At 43.9% G+C, this 16,153-nt stretch overlaps 3 protein-coding genes across 3 annotated transcripts in view; 1 reads left to right on the forward strand and 2 right to left on the reverse strand.

Annotated features, from left to right (window-relative positions):
• Positions 1-16,153, reverse strand: part of LOC309550230 (uncharacterized protein) — a gene marked incomplete at its 5' end in the record, with an annotated part of 1,091,635 nt that overhangs the window by 408,688 nt on the left and 666,794 nt on the right. The gene's annotated exons all lie outside the window — the stretch shown is intronic.
• LOC309548745 (uncharacterized protein) overlaps positions 1-16,153 on the forward strand; it is a gene marked incomplete at both ends in the record, with an annotated part of 197,458 nt that overhangs the window by 22,841 nt on the left and 158,464 nt on the right. The gene's annotated exons all lie outside the window — the stretch shown is intronic.
• LOC309548748 (vomeronasal type-2 receptor 116-like) lies at positions 962-15,366 on the reverse strand (the record flags this gene model as incomplete). The annotated part of the gene is made up of 3 exons (XM_082248698.1): positions 15,148-15,366; positions 13,811-13,934; positions 962-1,869 (listed from the first exon to the last, which is right to left on the reverse strand). Exons 1-3 carry the CDS (start codon positions 15,238-15,240, stop codon positions 962-964), a joined length of 1,125 nt encoding a protein of 374 aa, XP_082104824.1. The 5' UTR covers positions 15,241-15,366.

The raw sequence follows: 16,153 nt of genomic DNA on the forward strand, positions 1-16,153 counted from the left end.
ATCAATAAGCATATCAGTTTGTACCAAATATTCAGCTTCCCGAACACAAATGTGCCTTGTGGAAGGCCCTAACCCACCCATGATGATGGCAGCTATAGGTAGAAATATACCCGTTATGTTAGGGCTTGTTTACATCCTGGCAAAACCGGAAGTGACAAAACACTCATCACTTACGGTTTCTTAGACCATAGAGAAGATCGGGGTTGTAAAAGCAATCCTGTGACTATTTAGCCACTAGGATCACTTTCACATTAAAAAGTGCTGCCACCTGAAAACCAAAATATAACGGGATAATGCCTGCAGCTGCAAACATCACCCGGATATCATCATCTACGGGTGAGAAGTAGTTAAAGGGATAAAACAAGGTAAATGTACATGTGTTGCAGAGATGTACTAAATTTGTTTATTTATTAATTTTCTCAGATATACACTTTTAAATAAAACAAAGGGAATGTTCCTCATTTAAAGATAATGGGTGGAGACATGGAACTCCTTCCTCTATACCCTGAGTCAATGGTGCAATATCCCTAATATATCGTATGCTACCATGGTATTGACCTCTAGGCATAATAATAATAATAATAATAATAATAATAATAATAATATTCTTAAAACATCATAAGAAACTTTTAAAATTGTATTTTATTTTTAAAACACCTTAAATCTAAAACATGATAGATTTATAAAAAAAAAAAAACAGAACACGGGGTTTATTCATGACAAAGGATTATCAGAGCACTATGGGGACACAGCACACTTCCTATACACTGTTTATTCTATATCCACGTTAATGACAAAAGATTTCTTTTACATATATTTATGTCTCATCTCAGTGAGTAATCACAACCTATCACAGTTACTGCTTTTGCCAAAGAACATTCTACGATCTCATTGCAAGCATTTTATTTGCTATCCACAATTCACAGCATTACTTTTCATGCCAGTATATAAGTTATATTTTTCATTGAGGTGTCTTTCTTTGGGCTACAGTGGCCTTCACATTCAGATCTGGTCTCAGGAGAAGGATGTAACATTTGGGAATGAAGATACATCCCAGGAGTCCAGCACTGGAGGACAAGATGGCGAAGACCTCCACAGCCACCATGTATTTCCCTTTAGTGCTGAGGTAGGCTGGGATGAAGGAGATCCAAACACTGCAGAAGACCAGCATGCTGAATGTGATGTACTGAGCTTCATTGAACGTGTCTGGAAGTTTCTTGGCTAAAAACGCTACAATAAAGCTAAGCATGCCCAGACCTCCCATGTAGCCAATCACAATGTAGAAAGCAGTGACTGAGCCCTCATTACACTGTAATATCATCTTTCCCACCTCCACTTGGCTGTTATACTCTAGGAAGGGTGGAGAAAAGACCAACCAGAAGACACAGGCGACGAGCTGCCCAGAAGAACAGATAATCAGAAGGAAAGCAGAGAATTGTTTCCTCAGCCATTGGCTTGGGTTACCGATGGATCTGGTAACATTAAAAGCCAGAACAACAGTAACTGTTTTAGCCAGAACTGAAGAAATTGCCGCTGAAAAAGTTGTCCCAAAAACAGCTTGTCGGAGAAGACAGGAGATCTTTGTAGGACGTCCGACGAACATCAGAGGACAAAGGAAGGACAGGATGAGTGAGAGGAGAAGGATGAAGGTGAGGCTCCGGTTATTGGCTTTTACTATTGGAGTGTCTTTGTGTTTCACAAATATCCCAAACATGAATATAGTTCCAGAACAGAATAACAGAGCCATAAAGATTAGAGAAATCCCCAATGTATCTCCATAAGACAGGAACTCAATTGATCTTTGTATACAGGTGTCTCGTCTCTCGTTGGGCCATTGATCCTGCGGACACTCATAACACCTTTCCATGTCTGAAAGAGGAAAAAAGGTTCTTATAGAAAATGACAAAGACTATAGGGCACAAGTCATAGCTTTAAATCCAATATTGTGTGATATAGAATTTTCCTGGAGTCAGGATCAATATAAGATTTATTGTATCATGTGATCGAGAGGAAGATTCATCACAAGATAGAACAATTGGACTTTTTTAATCCCATCCATACTTTGATTTTCTGGAGATTACCCAGTTTATCTGGAAGTTAAAAGTAAAGATAATTATCTTAATTTTATACAAACCAAGTTTCCACACAGTTTCTATTGAATGACCAGAAAAAGTTGGGCTTGTGTCAGTTATTAGTGATCTTTGGTGGGTCCTCATGTATTCTTCTATGTCTTCCTATCCTTGTGTGCGTCTTCTTCCCCAGCCAGTAGAACTGAGACTAGGAATGAGCCATCACACCAAGCTTTGGCTGAATACAGCAAATAGAAGAGCACAAAAAGCCGCACAACCGGTTGAAGATGCAAAAAGTTAAAATCCAAATTTATTTTGCAGGCAAAAAGATAAAATCATCCAAGATGAAACCAAAACAGTCGGAGACATGGGGGGGAAAAGGGGAGCACGGCGGTTGACGCGTTTCACGGAGTCTTCCGCTTAGTCGTAACCATGCTGTACAATACAAGACACTGCTATATATAGAGGAAAAGGCATTTCAAATAACATGTACCTCCCAGAATGTGCTTGATTGAGCCCACACAGCTGCAGATACTAAATCCCAATTAAGGGCACACAAACAGCCCAGCAGGAATTGTATGTTTGTTTTTGCTTCACCTTTTGTCCAAAAACGCATAGCAAAAAAGTTCTATAAATGCATATGCGAAAAAGCTTTCAATAAAAATAAGGAAAAAACAGTAGTGATAATATAAAAAGACAGCTGGTAGAAGCCAAAAAACTAACAAAAACAAAGTAAAGGGAGAAAAGAAAAAAGAAAAACGAAGGGAAAAAAACAAAGGGAAAAAAAAAGGGGGAAAAAAGAAAAAAACAAACAAAAAAACAAGAAAAAGAAAAAAGAAAGACAAAGAAAACAGTAAAACGGAAGCATATAGATGTATTCATACCCAGATGGAACTATGGTATAAAAGGAAATGGTGTATAATATAGTCATGAAGAGCATATATGTGTAAATATATAAGTGGTACACATAAAAATAATAAATGTGTAACCACAAACACATACATCACGTCCATATAGCATATGAAACAAATAGATAAATGGGGGGGGGGGGGGGGAATTGTACACATATGTAATAGGTATGAGCACAACCCCCAAAAACGTATAACCCCATCCATTGAGTGGTATATCTGCAACTACTGTGTTCACATACATAGGGCAATCCACCCAATCGAAAGAATATAAAAATAATAACCAATGAGATATGTAAGAACACTAAACATTACCATAAAAATAATAATAAATACATAAATGCATAAACATAGAAGTCCTGTGTGTCTTTATCAGCATAATGGTATTATTATCCCCTATAAAGATATAAAAATAGGGACATTTAAATGGATATATACCCAAGACATTGGTAACGTCTCAGGCATATCCCACATCGATCTAACAAAAAAAAAAAAAAAATATATATATATATATGCTTACGTGTACATGTCGACTTAGATCATACTGAACACAGAGTATAGCATGCACATGTGTGAACCACTGTGCATATAGCACAATCAATATCCATAAAGGAATCAGCCACACATTGCATAAATATATAGCCATGGGGGCAAGCCGAACGGAACAACATGCATATATATCGAAGAACACATGCATTCCGAAAAAAAAAAAAAAGGATGCAGAGACCGAAATGGGACAAAAGGGAAGGAGAAATGAGAAAAAAAGAGAAAAGAAGAAACAAAGAAACACTAAGACATAGAATGGTCAATCAAAGAAACATGTACCATGTATGCGTATGGGATACAGGTAGCCCTCTCTGTATGTATAGTTGAATGTATGTACCCACGAATAGATACATGAATCATTACTGGGAATAAAAGTGAGTAACATCCCATTCAAAGTTTAAACCGCCAGGTAAGCGGGTCTGGAGTTTATGAATCCAGAAAACCTCCCGCTTACACAGAAGGCGGAACACATCGCCCCCTCTTACAGGAGCAACCACACGTTCGATCACTTGGACCGATATCAAAGACAGATCACCGTCATGTTCTGAATGAAAATGTCGGGCCACATTCGTGGATTTCCTCAATCTGACATCACTAAGGTGTTCCCTAAATCTGTCTTTAAGTTTTCGTGTGGTGCGACCCACATATTGTACAAAACATTCTCTGCAAGTAATGAGATAAATAAGGTATGTAGTGTTACAATTAAAAAACCTGTTGATTTTGTATGTTTTGTTCTCAATAGAGGATTGAAAGTTAACACCCCCTAGAATATGGGGACATGTAATGCAGTCCTTAGCCCCACATCGGAAATTACCTTTCAGATGCAACCATGTTTCTGATGTATTTTTAATTGTAGTGCTAAACAGACTTGGGGATAACTGGTTGTTCCGTTCGGCTTGCCCCCATGGCTATATATTTATGCAATGTGTGGCTGATTCCTTTATGGATATTGATTGTGCTATATGCACGGTGGTTCACACATGTGCATGCTATACTCTGTGTTCAGTATGATCTAAGTCGACATGTACACGTAAGCATGTATATATATATATATATTTTTTTTTTTTTTTGTTAGATCGATGTGGGATATGCCTGAGACGTTACCAATGTCTTGGGTATATATCCATTTAAATGTCCCTATTTTTATATCTTTATAGGGGATAATAATACCATTATGCTGATAAAGACACACAGGACTTCTATGTTTATGCATTTATGTATTTATTATTATTTTTATGGTAATGTTTAGTGTTCTTACATATCTCATTGGTTATTTTTATATTCTTTCGATTGGGTGGATTGCCCTATGTATGTGAACACAGTTGCAGATATACCACTCAATGGATGGGGTTATACGTTTTTGGGGGTTGTGCTCATACCTATTACATATGTGTACAATTCCCCCCCCCCCCCCCCATTTATCTATTTGTTTCATATGCTATATGGACGTGATGTATGTGTTTGTGGTTACACATTTATTATTTTTATGTGTACTACTTATATATTTACACATATATGCTCTTCATGACTATATTATACACCATTTCTTTTTATACCATAGTTCCATCTGGGTATGAACACATCTATATGCTTCCGTTTTACTGTTTTCTTTTTCTTTGTCTTTCTTTTTTCTTTTTCTTGTTTTTTTGTTTGTTTTTTTCTTTTTTCCCCCCTTTTTTTTTTCCCTTCGTTTTTTTCCCTTCGTTTTTCTTTTTTCTTTTCTCCCTTTACTTTGTTTTTGTTTGTTTTTTGTCTTCTACCAGCTGTCTTTTTATATTATCACTACTGTTTTTTCCTTATTTTTATTGAAAGTTTTTTCGCATATGCATTTATAGAACTTTTTTGCTATGCGTTTTTGGACAAAAGGTGAAGCAAAAACAAACATACAATTCCTGCTGGGCTGTTTGTGTGCCCTTAATTGGGATTTAGTATCTGCAGCTGTGTGGGCTCAATCAAGCACATTCTGGGAGGTACATGTTATTTGAAATGCCTTTTCCTCTATATATAGCAGTGTCTTGTATTGTACAGCATGGTTACGACTAAGCGGAAGACTCCGTGAAACGCGTCGACCGCCGTGCTCCCCTTTCCCCCCCCATGTCTCCGACTGTTTTGGTTTCATCTTGGATGATTTTATCTTTTTGCCTGCAAAATAAATTTGGATTTTAACTTTTTGCATCTTCAACCGGTTGTGCGGCTTTTTGTGCTCTTCCATTTGCTGCTATCAGGACTGCGGATCCGTGCCTGCACCTGAGTTGGATGTGTTTGGAACTATCCCCTCACTTGAGCGGTTCTTTTCCCTCTTGACCGTTTTTTGGCTGAATACCCTGTACAGCGGGAGCCATACATAATATATAGAGGAGGTATTTCTACTGTTTCTATAAATGATATCTTCCCATCGACACTGGTGTCACAGATTTGGGAGACTTTTGGAGAGGACTGCAGGCTAGCCTCCTGGCCACTGACTGTGTGGACTGTGAAGCAATCCTTATTGGTAATCTCATCAACTTAAGCCACCTGTCTTTCACCCATTATTAATTAACAACCTATTATCTACTGTGGGGATGTGTTTACACTTATAATAATGTGTATTGTTCTTTGGGAGCTCGATGCCGGCAAGTCTGACCTGGAATGAGATCCTTGATTGTCCAGGTGGTAATTGTGTCATCTATTGTTTGTCTGCTAGCATTCTGTGCATTCCAACTAGGCTGGTTTAAGTGCTAAGTTAATTAGCATGTTAATTATATAATTGTCAGCTAAAGTAGTTGCTAGAGGGGGATTAGCCATGAGTCAGCCCTACCTCGTTCTCTAAACCATTGTGTGATGTTTTGGGTAAATATTCTGGTCATTGTTCATGTAGGGACTGACATTCTTTTCAAGTGTATAAAAGGCCTGTATTCTTGTTCAATAAACAGTTCTTATTCAGGTTTACTCCGAAACTGGTATTGCATAGTTCTTGGGGTAACTATAGCCAGATTCATGGGTCTCATGTTCCAGAGCTTAGGAAGCAGCTTCTTGGCGGAGATACCCAGTCGGGGTGTCTGGATTCCGTTCCAACTGTTTCCTAAGGAAATCACATCCGCAAGACCCATTGAAGTCACCAAAATTCACTTGCCTATTAGCCCATAAAACGGCCATTTTAAATTTGAGAGATTCTGTTTCCATTGATTTCATTGGGGTTCAGCATCTGGAACCAAACCCAGGGCAGATTTTCTCATCCCTACCTGAGATTATCTTTAGACAAGATTCTTATAGCAAATATTGTAGAACCATGGCAGTTGTTATTTTTTCTTTTTTTGCACCAGTGCTGGATACATTTTTCTCTATATTTCTCAGGTCCAGAGACAATAATCTCACATTGGGATTTGCTTTCCTATCTGTACTAGCTCCCAATCAGCTTCACCCACCGGCAGGCCCATTGACAGTCAGCATTTCTGTTCCTGCGGTCGGTGCCGCTCATTGTGATTGACATGGATCCGCATCACTGGACAATGTGATTGATGGTGGATTTACATTGTGCAGCTTTGCATGTGTTTATATTTTACATTTCACTTTTTTTTATGAAAGTGGGTGCATGGAGATGTATCTCTGGCTACTCTTTTATAGTTAAAGTGGACTTTCATAATACAATAAGATCCTTCCCCCAGAGACCCCACAAGCACTGGGTCAGGGTTGTTATAAAAACAAAAAGCAGAGCGCCTCTAAGTGTTATCAATTTAATTAAAAGGGTAAGGCAGGTACAGGAAAACTGCTCACATTTAACCACTTAAGCCCCGGAGGATTTGGCTGCTCAAAGACCAGGCCCTATTTTGCGATTCAGCACTGCGTGACTTTAACGGACAATTGCGCGGTCGGGCGATTCTGTACCCAAATGAAATTGACGTCCTTTTTTTCCCTCAAATAGAGCTTTCTTTTGGTGGTATTTGATCACCTGTGCGTGTTTTTATTTTTTGCGCTATAAACAAAAAAAGAGCAACAATTTTGAAAAAATAACAATATTTTTCACATTATTTTAATATGAAATTCTCAAAAAAAAAATCGCAATAAGCGTATTTTGATTGGTTTGCGCAAAAGTTATTGCGTTTACTATCTACGGGAAAGATTTATGTCACTTTTTTATTGTTTTTTTTTAATTAACTAGTAATGGCGGCGATCTGCGTTTTTTTTTTTTGCGGGACTGCGACATTGCGGCGGACAGATCGGACCCCTGACTGACATTTTTTACACTTTCGGGGTTACCAGTGACATTACTACAGTAATCAGTGCTATACATTTGCACTGTTACTGTAATAATGACACTGGAAGGGAAGGGGTTAACTTTATTAGTGATCAAGGGTTTAAGTGTGTCCCTAGGGGAGTGATTCTAACTGTCAAGGGGCGTGGCTTGTTAGATCATCACAGAGACATACGATCCTACATAGCAGGATCACATAGCCTCTGTCATGATCTAAGGGATCACAGTGTTTACATCAGCCGTCTGCCTTTCTCCCTCTCCTGCGGGAGATCGCGAGTGACCAGTGGACATTGGAGCCACCGGTCACACGCGCAGGGATGTCAGGGAATGAGCGGGGGCAGGAGTGCGCCTCCGGCGATGCGCGCGCTCGCCCCCTAGAGGCTCGTGGGCGAGTGACGTACACTTTACGTCACTTTGCCTAGGAGGGGCTGACCGCTGCAGTATATAGTATATAGTGGCTAAAACAGTATAAAATATCTCATCTGTTAGGTTGTCTGCAGGAAAACAGGGGTCCACAGGTGGATGTTTTGTCTCCAAGAGGTCGTGCAGGGGATGGTGAAGGAGGGAGATGCCTGGAGGGCCAAGAGATCAGATAGTAGGATGGCCGGCGGCTTCAGGAAGGTGTTCTGTTCCTCAGGGAGACACCTGGTGAGCCAAGAGACCATTTGGTAGGATGGCCAACAGCTTCAGAAGGGCGCCCTGCTCCTCAGTACATCTGGCGCTAACAGACAGGGGAGCTCAGCATGACAGATCCAGCAGCCAATCGCACAGCGCGTTTCTGATTGTGCGCAGTAGCCTCACAGGGCGTGCACGCTCCTTTCTCAAGTGCAGTGGCATGACACAGAAGAGCTGAACACGTTTATAGGAAGCTAGAACTCAAGCTGGGTCAGGGTTGTTGGGCAAAGGCTTTTCTCTCAATCAATATGGGGACAATATTTGCTGAGTAGGAGGTTCTCTCTGGCACAGTACCCCTCCTATGTTGAGGGCATTTTGCCTTGTATGTTTCAGGAGGGGAGGCACATGCTCAGCCCCACCTTTCCTGACCTGTCAGACTAAATGCTTGGATAAGGGTCTGTAACAGAACCATGACCCACACCCTGCTTGTGGGCTTCTGTCAGTATAACGCTTCCTTCAGTCTTGAACATAGATATCAGATATTACAGCCGCCCCCATACAAAGCTAGCCGACAACCTAGCTGGAACCTTTAAACAAACTCACACCGAATATATACCTCACAGGAGGACATCCCCCTCCTGATCAGATTACCCCACCAGGTCAGGTGCCTGATTACATTATCCTATGCAGATGAAATTGTATACAGAAATAGAAATAACCTGAACTAATTACCTAGCCATCTGAACAGAAACAATAGGTGAGTAAATCAGCATAGTCAACAATTTGTGGAAGACAGGTGGTAGAGCTGATGATATTAGCATCTGCTATGAGTCTGACTGTCTTGGGGAGACATGGGCTTGAATCAAAGATAACATTACTCCAAGGGGCCCACATATTATAGTGTCTGTCTTTCATTCCTAGTGATGGTGACTATTGTTACACATCTTCCCCCCCCCCCCCCCAAAAGGTAGACTAACCAGGTACCAGATCTCCAATCGTTCTGTGCCTGAGTTAGTCGGGTAACAAGTCCCAAAGAGTCAATCTATACCATATTCTCTGTGTCCATTAAGTCCATCATTTTCTTGGTCACCCTGTGTCCCTAATAGACACAGGGTGACTTACACATAAGAGGGGCCTAGTGGGTACCTCTCTAAGGTAAGCTGTGTTCCACAGCCCCCCATCCAAAGTGACTCCTGTCACCACAGGGTCTGGTGTGGATTTTTGGGAGGTCCCACAATTTTAATAATTTTTGCATGAGGTTCCCCATAAAAATCCCCTGCTATACAACCAACAGACAATTTCCCAGCACACTTACCAGCTAGCCTGCAATATAAAACAAATTACCCCGTCTAACAGTTCATGTTAAATACAAGAGGGTTTAATTGCACATGTTTGCAATATACGTGAAAGCCACAGCGCTCTGCCAAGGCTCCTCTGTATACTGCGATCCTAACCACTTGCCAACCGGCCTATAGTAAAAAGACATCATTTGTTTGACATTAAATATCGGGATTAGCTGGCAGCTATAACCCTGATATATTTTTTCCTCCCTCCCCCGCCCATCTGCTCCACTTCCTTCTCCTCTCCTCCTCCCCCTGCCCCTGTCTGCTCCACTCCCTTCTTCTCTCCTCTCCCCCCATCTGCTCCACTCCCTTCTCCTCTCCTCCTCCCCCCTGCCCCTATCTGCTCCACTCCCTCTTCTCCACCCCCTACCCTTATCTGCTCCACTCCCTTCTTCTCTCCTTAATTCTCCTCTCCCCACATCTGGTCCAATCCAGTGGCGGTTCTACATTAAATTGCTCCCCGGGCAAGACTCCCTCCCAGCACCCCCCCCCCAAAAAAATAAAAAAATAACATGACAACATAACAATAAATGCAGAGTGCCACAGCATTGCCCCCAATAAATGCAGAGTGCCACAGCAATGCCACCAATAAATGCAGAGTGCCACAGCATTGCCCCCAATAAATGCAGAGTGCCACAGCATTGCCCCCAATAAATGCAGAGTGCCACAGCAATGCCACCAATAAATGCAGAGTGCCACAGCATTGCCCCCAATAAATGCAGAGTGCCACAGCAATGCCACCAATAAATGCAGAGTGCCACAGCAATGCCACCAATAAATGCAGAGTGCCACAGCATTGCCCCCAATAAATGCAGAGTGCCACAGCAATGCCCCCAATAAATGCAGAGTGCCACAGCATTGCCCCCAATAAATGCAGAGTGCCACAGCATTGCCCCCAATAAATGCAGAGTGCCACAGCAATGCCCCCAATAAATGCAGAGTGCCACAGCATTGCCCCCAATAAATGCAGAGTGCCACAGCAATGCCCCCAATAAATGCAGAGTGCCACAGCATTGCCCCCCAATAAATGCAGACTGCGACAGCAATGCTACCAATAAATGCAGAGTGCCACAGCATTGCCCCCAATAAATGCAGAGTGCCACAGCATTGCCCCCAATAAATGCAGAGTGCCACAGCATTGCCCCCAATAAATGCAGAGTGCCACAGCATTGCCCCCAATAAATGCAGAGTGCCACAGCAATGCTCCCAATAAATGCAGAGTGCCACAGCAATGCCCCCAATAAATGCAGGGTGCCACAGCATTGCCCCCAATAAATGCAGAGTGCCACAGCAATGCCACCAATAAATGCAGAGTGCCACAGCATTGCCCCCAATAAATGCAGAGTGCCACAGCAATGCCCCCAATAAATGCAGAGTGCCAAAGTAATGCCCCCAATAAATGCAGAGTGCCACAGCAATGCCACCAATAAATGCAGAGTGCCACAGCAAAGCCACCAATAAATGCAGAGTGCCACAGCATTGCCCCCAATAAATGCAGAGTGCCACAGCAATGCCCCCAATAAATGCAGAGTGCCACAGCATTGCCCCCAATAAATGCAGAGTGCCACAGCATTGCCCCCAATAAATGCAGAGTTCCACAGCAATGCCCCCAATAAATGCAGAGTGCCACAACATTGCCCCCAATAAATGCAGAGTGCCACAGCAATGCCCCCAATAAATGCAGAGTGCCACAGCATTGCCCCCAATAAATGCAGAGTGCCACAGCAATGCCCCCAATAAATGCAGAGTGCCACAGCATTGCCCCCAATAAATGCAGAGTGCCACAGCATTGCCCCCAATAAATGCAGCGTGCGACAGCAATGCCCCCAATAAATGCAGAGTGCCACAGCATTGCCCCCAATAAATGCAGAGTGCCACAGCATTGCCCCCAATAAATGCAGAGTTCCACAGCAATGCCCCCAATAAATGCAGAGTGCCACAGCATTACCCCCAATAAATGCAGAGTGCCACAGCATTGCCCCCAATAAATGCAGAGTGCCACAGCATTGCCCCCAATAAATGCAGAGTGCCACAGCAATGCCCCCAATAAATACAGAGTGCCACAGCATTGCCCCCAATAAATGCAGAGTGCCACAGCATTGCCCCCAATAAATGCAGAGTGCCACAGCATTGCCCCCAATAAATGCAGAGTTCCACAGCTTTGCCCCCAATAAATGCAGAGTTCCACAGCAATGCCCCCAATAAATGCAGAGTGCCACAACATTGCCCCCAATAAATGCAGAGTGCCACAGCAATGCCCCCAATAAATGCAGAGTGCCACAGCATTGCCCCCAATAAATGCAGAGTGCCACAGCAATGCCCCCAATAAATGCAGAGTGCCACAGCATTGCCCCCAATAAATGCAGAGTGCCACAGCAATGCCCCCAATAAATACAGAGTGCCACAGCATTGCCCCCAATAAATGCAGAGTTCCACAGCTTTGCCCCCAATAAATGCAGAGTTCCACAGCAATGCCCCCAATAAATGCAGAGTGCCACAACATTGCCCCCAATAAATGCAGAGTGCCACAGCAATGCCCCCAATAAATGCAGAGTGCCACAGCATTGCCCCCAATAAATGCAGAGTGCCACAGCAATGCCCCCAATAAATGCAGAGTGCCACAGCATTGCCCCCAATAAATGCAGAGTGCCACAGCAATGCCCCCAATAAATACAGAGTGCCACAGCATTGCCCCCAATAAATGCAGAGTGCCACAGCATTGCCCCCAATAAATGCAGAGTGCCACAGCATTGCCCCCAATAAATGCAGAGTTCCACAGCTTTGCCCCCAATAAATGCAGAGTTCCACAGCAATGCCCCCAATAAATGCAGAGTGCCACAACATTGCCCCCAATAAATGCAGAGTGCCACAGCAATGCCCCCAATAAATGCAGAGTGCCACAGCATTGCCCCCAATAAATGCAGAGTGCCACAGCAATGCCCCCAATAAATGCAGAGTGCCACAGCATTGCCCCCAATAAATGCAGAGTTCCACAGCTTTGCCCCCAATAAATGCAGAGTTCCACAGCAATGCCCCCAATAAATGCAGAGTGCCACAGCAATGCCCCCAATAAATGCAGAGTGCCACAGCATTGCCCCCTTTCAATGTAGAGATGCCAGCGTTCCCCCCGCGAGACCCGTCCATGCACTTACCTCACTTCTCTTCCGTTCAGTCCCCGGATTCCTCGCGTCTCCTCAGTCCTCTCGCGGCACCTCCTCCTCAGCCAATGGCGTGGGGTTCGCCTTTCGGCCAATCAGGAAGCGGGAGGACCCGCTCCCTGATTGGCCAGGAGGAGGATCAGTGTGACAATAGCGAATTTTCATTCGCTATTGTCACACAATGGGCGGGCTCGGGAGGGAGCAATGCTCTGCGCCTCGGCTCGGCTGCGGCAGTGGTGGTTTTTAGGCATGGGTGAACGGGGCTCGGCTGCTACAGTGCAATTATTCAAATTTCCACGGGCGGCCCGGTACCATTTGTTCCACGGACCAGTACCGGTCCACGGCCCGGGGGTTGGGGAACACTGTCATGCCGCCCACCACGTGTCATGAAAAAATGCCGCCCTGGGCGGCTGTCCCGTTCGCCCATGCCTAAAACCGCCACTGCTCCAATCCCTTCTTCTCTCCTCCCTTCTCCCCCTCTCTTATCTGCTCCAATCCCTTCCTTCTCTCCTTCCTTCGTCCCCCCCCCCCATCTGCTCCAATCCATTCTTCTCTCCTCCCTTTGGTCCATAGAGACATGGATGAGTGAGTTTAGGGTGGAGGAACATGGCTGGCCTGCACAGAGTCCTGACCTCAACCCAATAGAACACCTACGGGATGAATTAGAGCGCAGACTGTGAGCCAGGCCTTCTCTCCAACATTCCCATAAACACACTGAAACATTCCCATAGACACACTCCTAAACCTTGTGGACAGCCTTCCCAGAAGAGTTGAAGCTGTTATAGCTGCAAAAGGCGGAGCCAACTCAATATTGAACATTACAGACTAAGACTGGGATGCCATTAAAGTTCATGTGTGTGTAAAGGCAGGCGTCCCAATACTTTTGACAATATAGTGTAGGAAGAGAGATAAGGCGGACTATAGTATTAGAGGTACCAACCAGTACTATTGGAGATCCCATTCTCCGGGCAGGGCACACACTGGTGACAGCAGGGTTGTCTTCCTCCAGATTGAAGTTTATGGTATCCTTGAGGGCAGATCTCGGAGCACAGAGAACGTGGAGTCTGAAGACAAAGATAATAGAATAAATCTCTGGATGTGTAATAATAATGATTACCTGGACCAAGTTCTCCTATAAGGATAAACAACATGTCTGAAGTGTAAGTATACCGTCCACCATTCTACCGTTCCTCTATGACCCATCTCTAATGATGAGTCCATTACTCTCCTTCCATATTATACACATGAATTAAAGTGTAACTAAACCCAAAACTAACAATGTCATATATTACAGATTACCAGTCCACACATGTATATCTGTCCAAAAATACAATGTGATCAGAAAGTTAAAGCAATTTCTGTTCAGTAAGCGACTACCTCCCCCCTCCCCCCAATGTAATAGAGAGGAACGAAGACAGACATGTCCAGTCCAGTCTGTTTTACAACCATGGCTCCCCCCATAGGTACAATGGAGAAATGGGACATGAAATGTGTTATTCGTAGGACTATGAAGTGAAAATGAAGTAAAAAAAAAAAACTAAAATATAAAAACGAATGCAGCCACCACATCTATGGACTGGTAATCTGCAATGTATTACATTTTGGCTTTTGGTTTTAGATACAACACTTTAAGACCGGGCCTTTTTCTTACATTTGTTGCTTACGAGGTAAAATCAGAATTTTTTGCTAGACAGTTACGTAGAACCACCAAATATTATATATTTTTTTAGCAAAGACCCTAGAGAATAAATTGGCGGTTGTTGAAACACGGTTCTTGCGCAGCGGTTTTTCAAATATGATTTTTTTGCAAAAACGACACTTTATTCAATTAAAAAAGGCCAAAGAGATGAACGGTGGCCATCTGTCCGTCACTCATCTCTATGCTAAAACATAGCTGAGGTCGGACGGTTCCCGGGCTCGCAGATCGGTAACATTAGCCCGGGAACCACCGGGAGGCGGGGGAGGGGGGCATCTCTACAGCTGCTTATAAAAGTGATTCAGTGGTGAATCTGCAACTAGGACCACTTTTATCAGAAAGCCGACCGCCTGAGGAAACAAAAGATACCGGGGTTATGGCATCTATCTGCAGCCATCACCCCGGTATTTTCTGTAAAGTCATGATGTACATTTACAGTTATGCGGTCAGCAAGTGTAGAATGTTTTCTTATGAATGGTTTCTTGGTTTTGGCTCTTTGTACATTTTTGTTTTTATGTGTTATGTGGACTTTAAACATTTTTTTGTGTTTTGTAAAGACTGAAAGATGTTTTTTCAGATACCTGAGAGAATCGTGGATTCCACCGAATCGCACTCTCATTAAGTTGGAGTCTCATTTCTCTTCCGTGTTTGTAGAAAAATCCAACTGGATCCATTGATAAGGAATCATTAGGTGTAAATATGATGTTTAATAGATCAAATCCGAATGAGACTTTTCCTTCATTAAACTGGATCTCCTCTCCTCCTTTAGTGGTAATGTGCGCTCTTCTCAGATATCTGTTCATCTGAAAGTAATAAAAGACCAATCACATCTACTACTCCTCTCCTCCCCCCCCTGTCCCATCTGCTCCAATCCCTTCTTCTCTCCTCCCTTTGCCTCTCCCCCATCTGCTCCACTCCTTTCTTCTCGCCTCAGTTCTCCTCTCCCCCCCATTTGCTTCAATCTCTTCTTCTCTCCTCAGTTCTCCTCTCCCCCTCTCCCCTGCCCCTATCTGCTCCACTCCCTTCTTCTCTCCTCAGTTCTCCTCCCCCCCATCTGCTCCAATCCCTTCTTCTCTCCTGCCTTTGCCTCTCCCCCATCTGCTCCACTCCTTTCTTCTCGCCTCAATTCTCCTCTCCCCCCCATTTGCTTCAATCTCTTCTTCTCTCCTCCCTTCTCCTCTCCCCCTCTCCCTTGCCCCTATCTACTCCACTCCCTTCTTCACTCCTCAGTTCTCCTCTCCCCCCATCCGCTCCACTCCCTTCTTCACTCCTCAGTTCTCCACTCCCCCCATCCGCTCCACTCCCTTCTTCACTCCTCAGTTCTCCACTCCCCCCATCTGCTCCACTCCCTTCTTCACTCCTCAGTTCTCCTCTCCCCCCATCCGCTCCACTCCCTTCTTCACTCCTCAGTTCTCCTCTCCCCCCATCCGCTCCACTCCCTTCTTCACTCCTCAGTTCTCCACTCCCCCCATCCGCTCCACTCCCTTCTTCACTCCTCAGTTCTCCACTCCCCCCATCTGCTCCACTCCCTTCTTCTCTCCTCAGTTCTCCTCTCCCCCATCCGCTCCACTCCCTTCTTCTCTCCTC

Source organism: Pelophylax lessonae, assembly GCF_965119305.1.
Source record: "Pelophylax lessonae genome assembly, chromosome: 3".
In the NCBI taxonomy this organism is placed as follows: domain Eukaryota; kingdom Metazoa; phylum Chordata; class Amphibia; order Anura; family Ranidae; genus Pelophylax; species Pelophylax lessonae.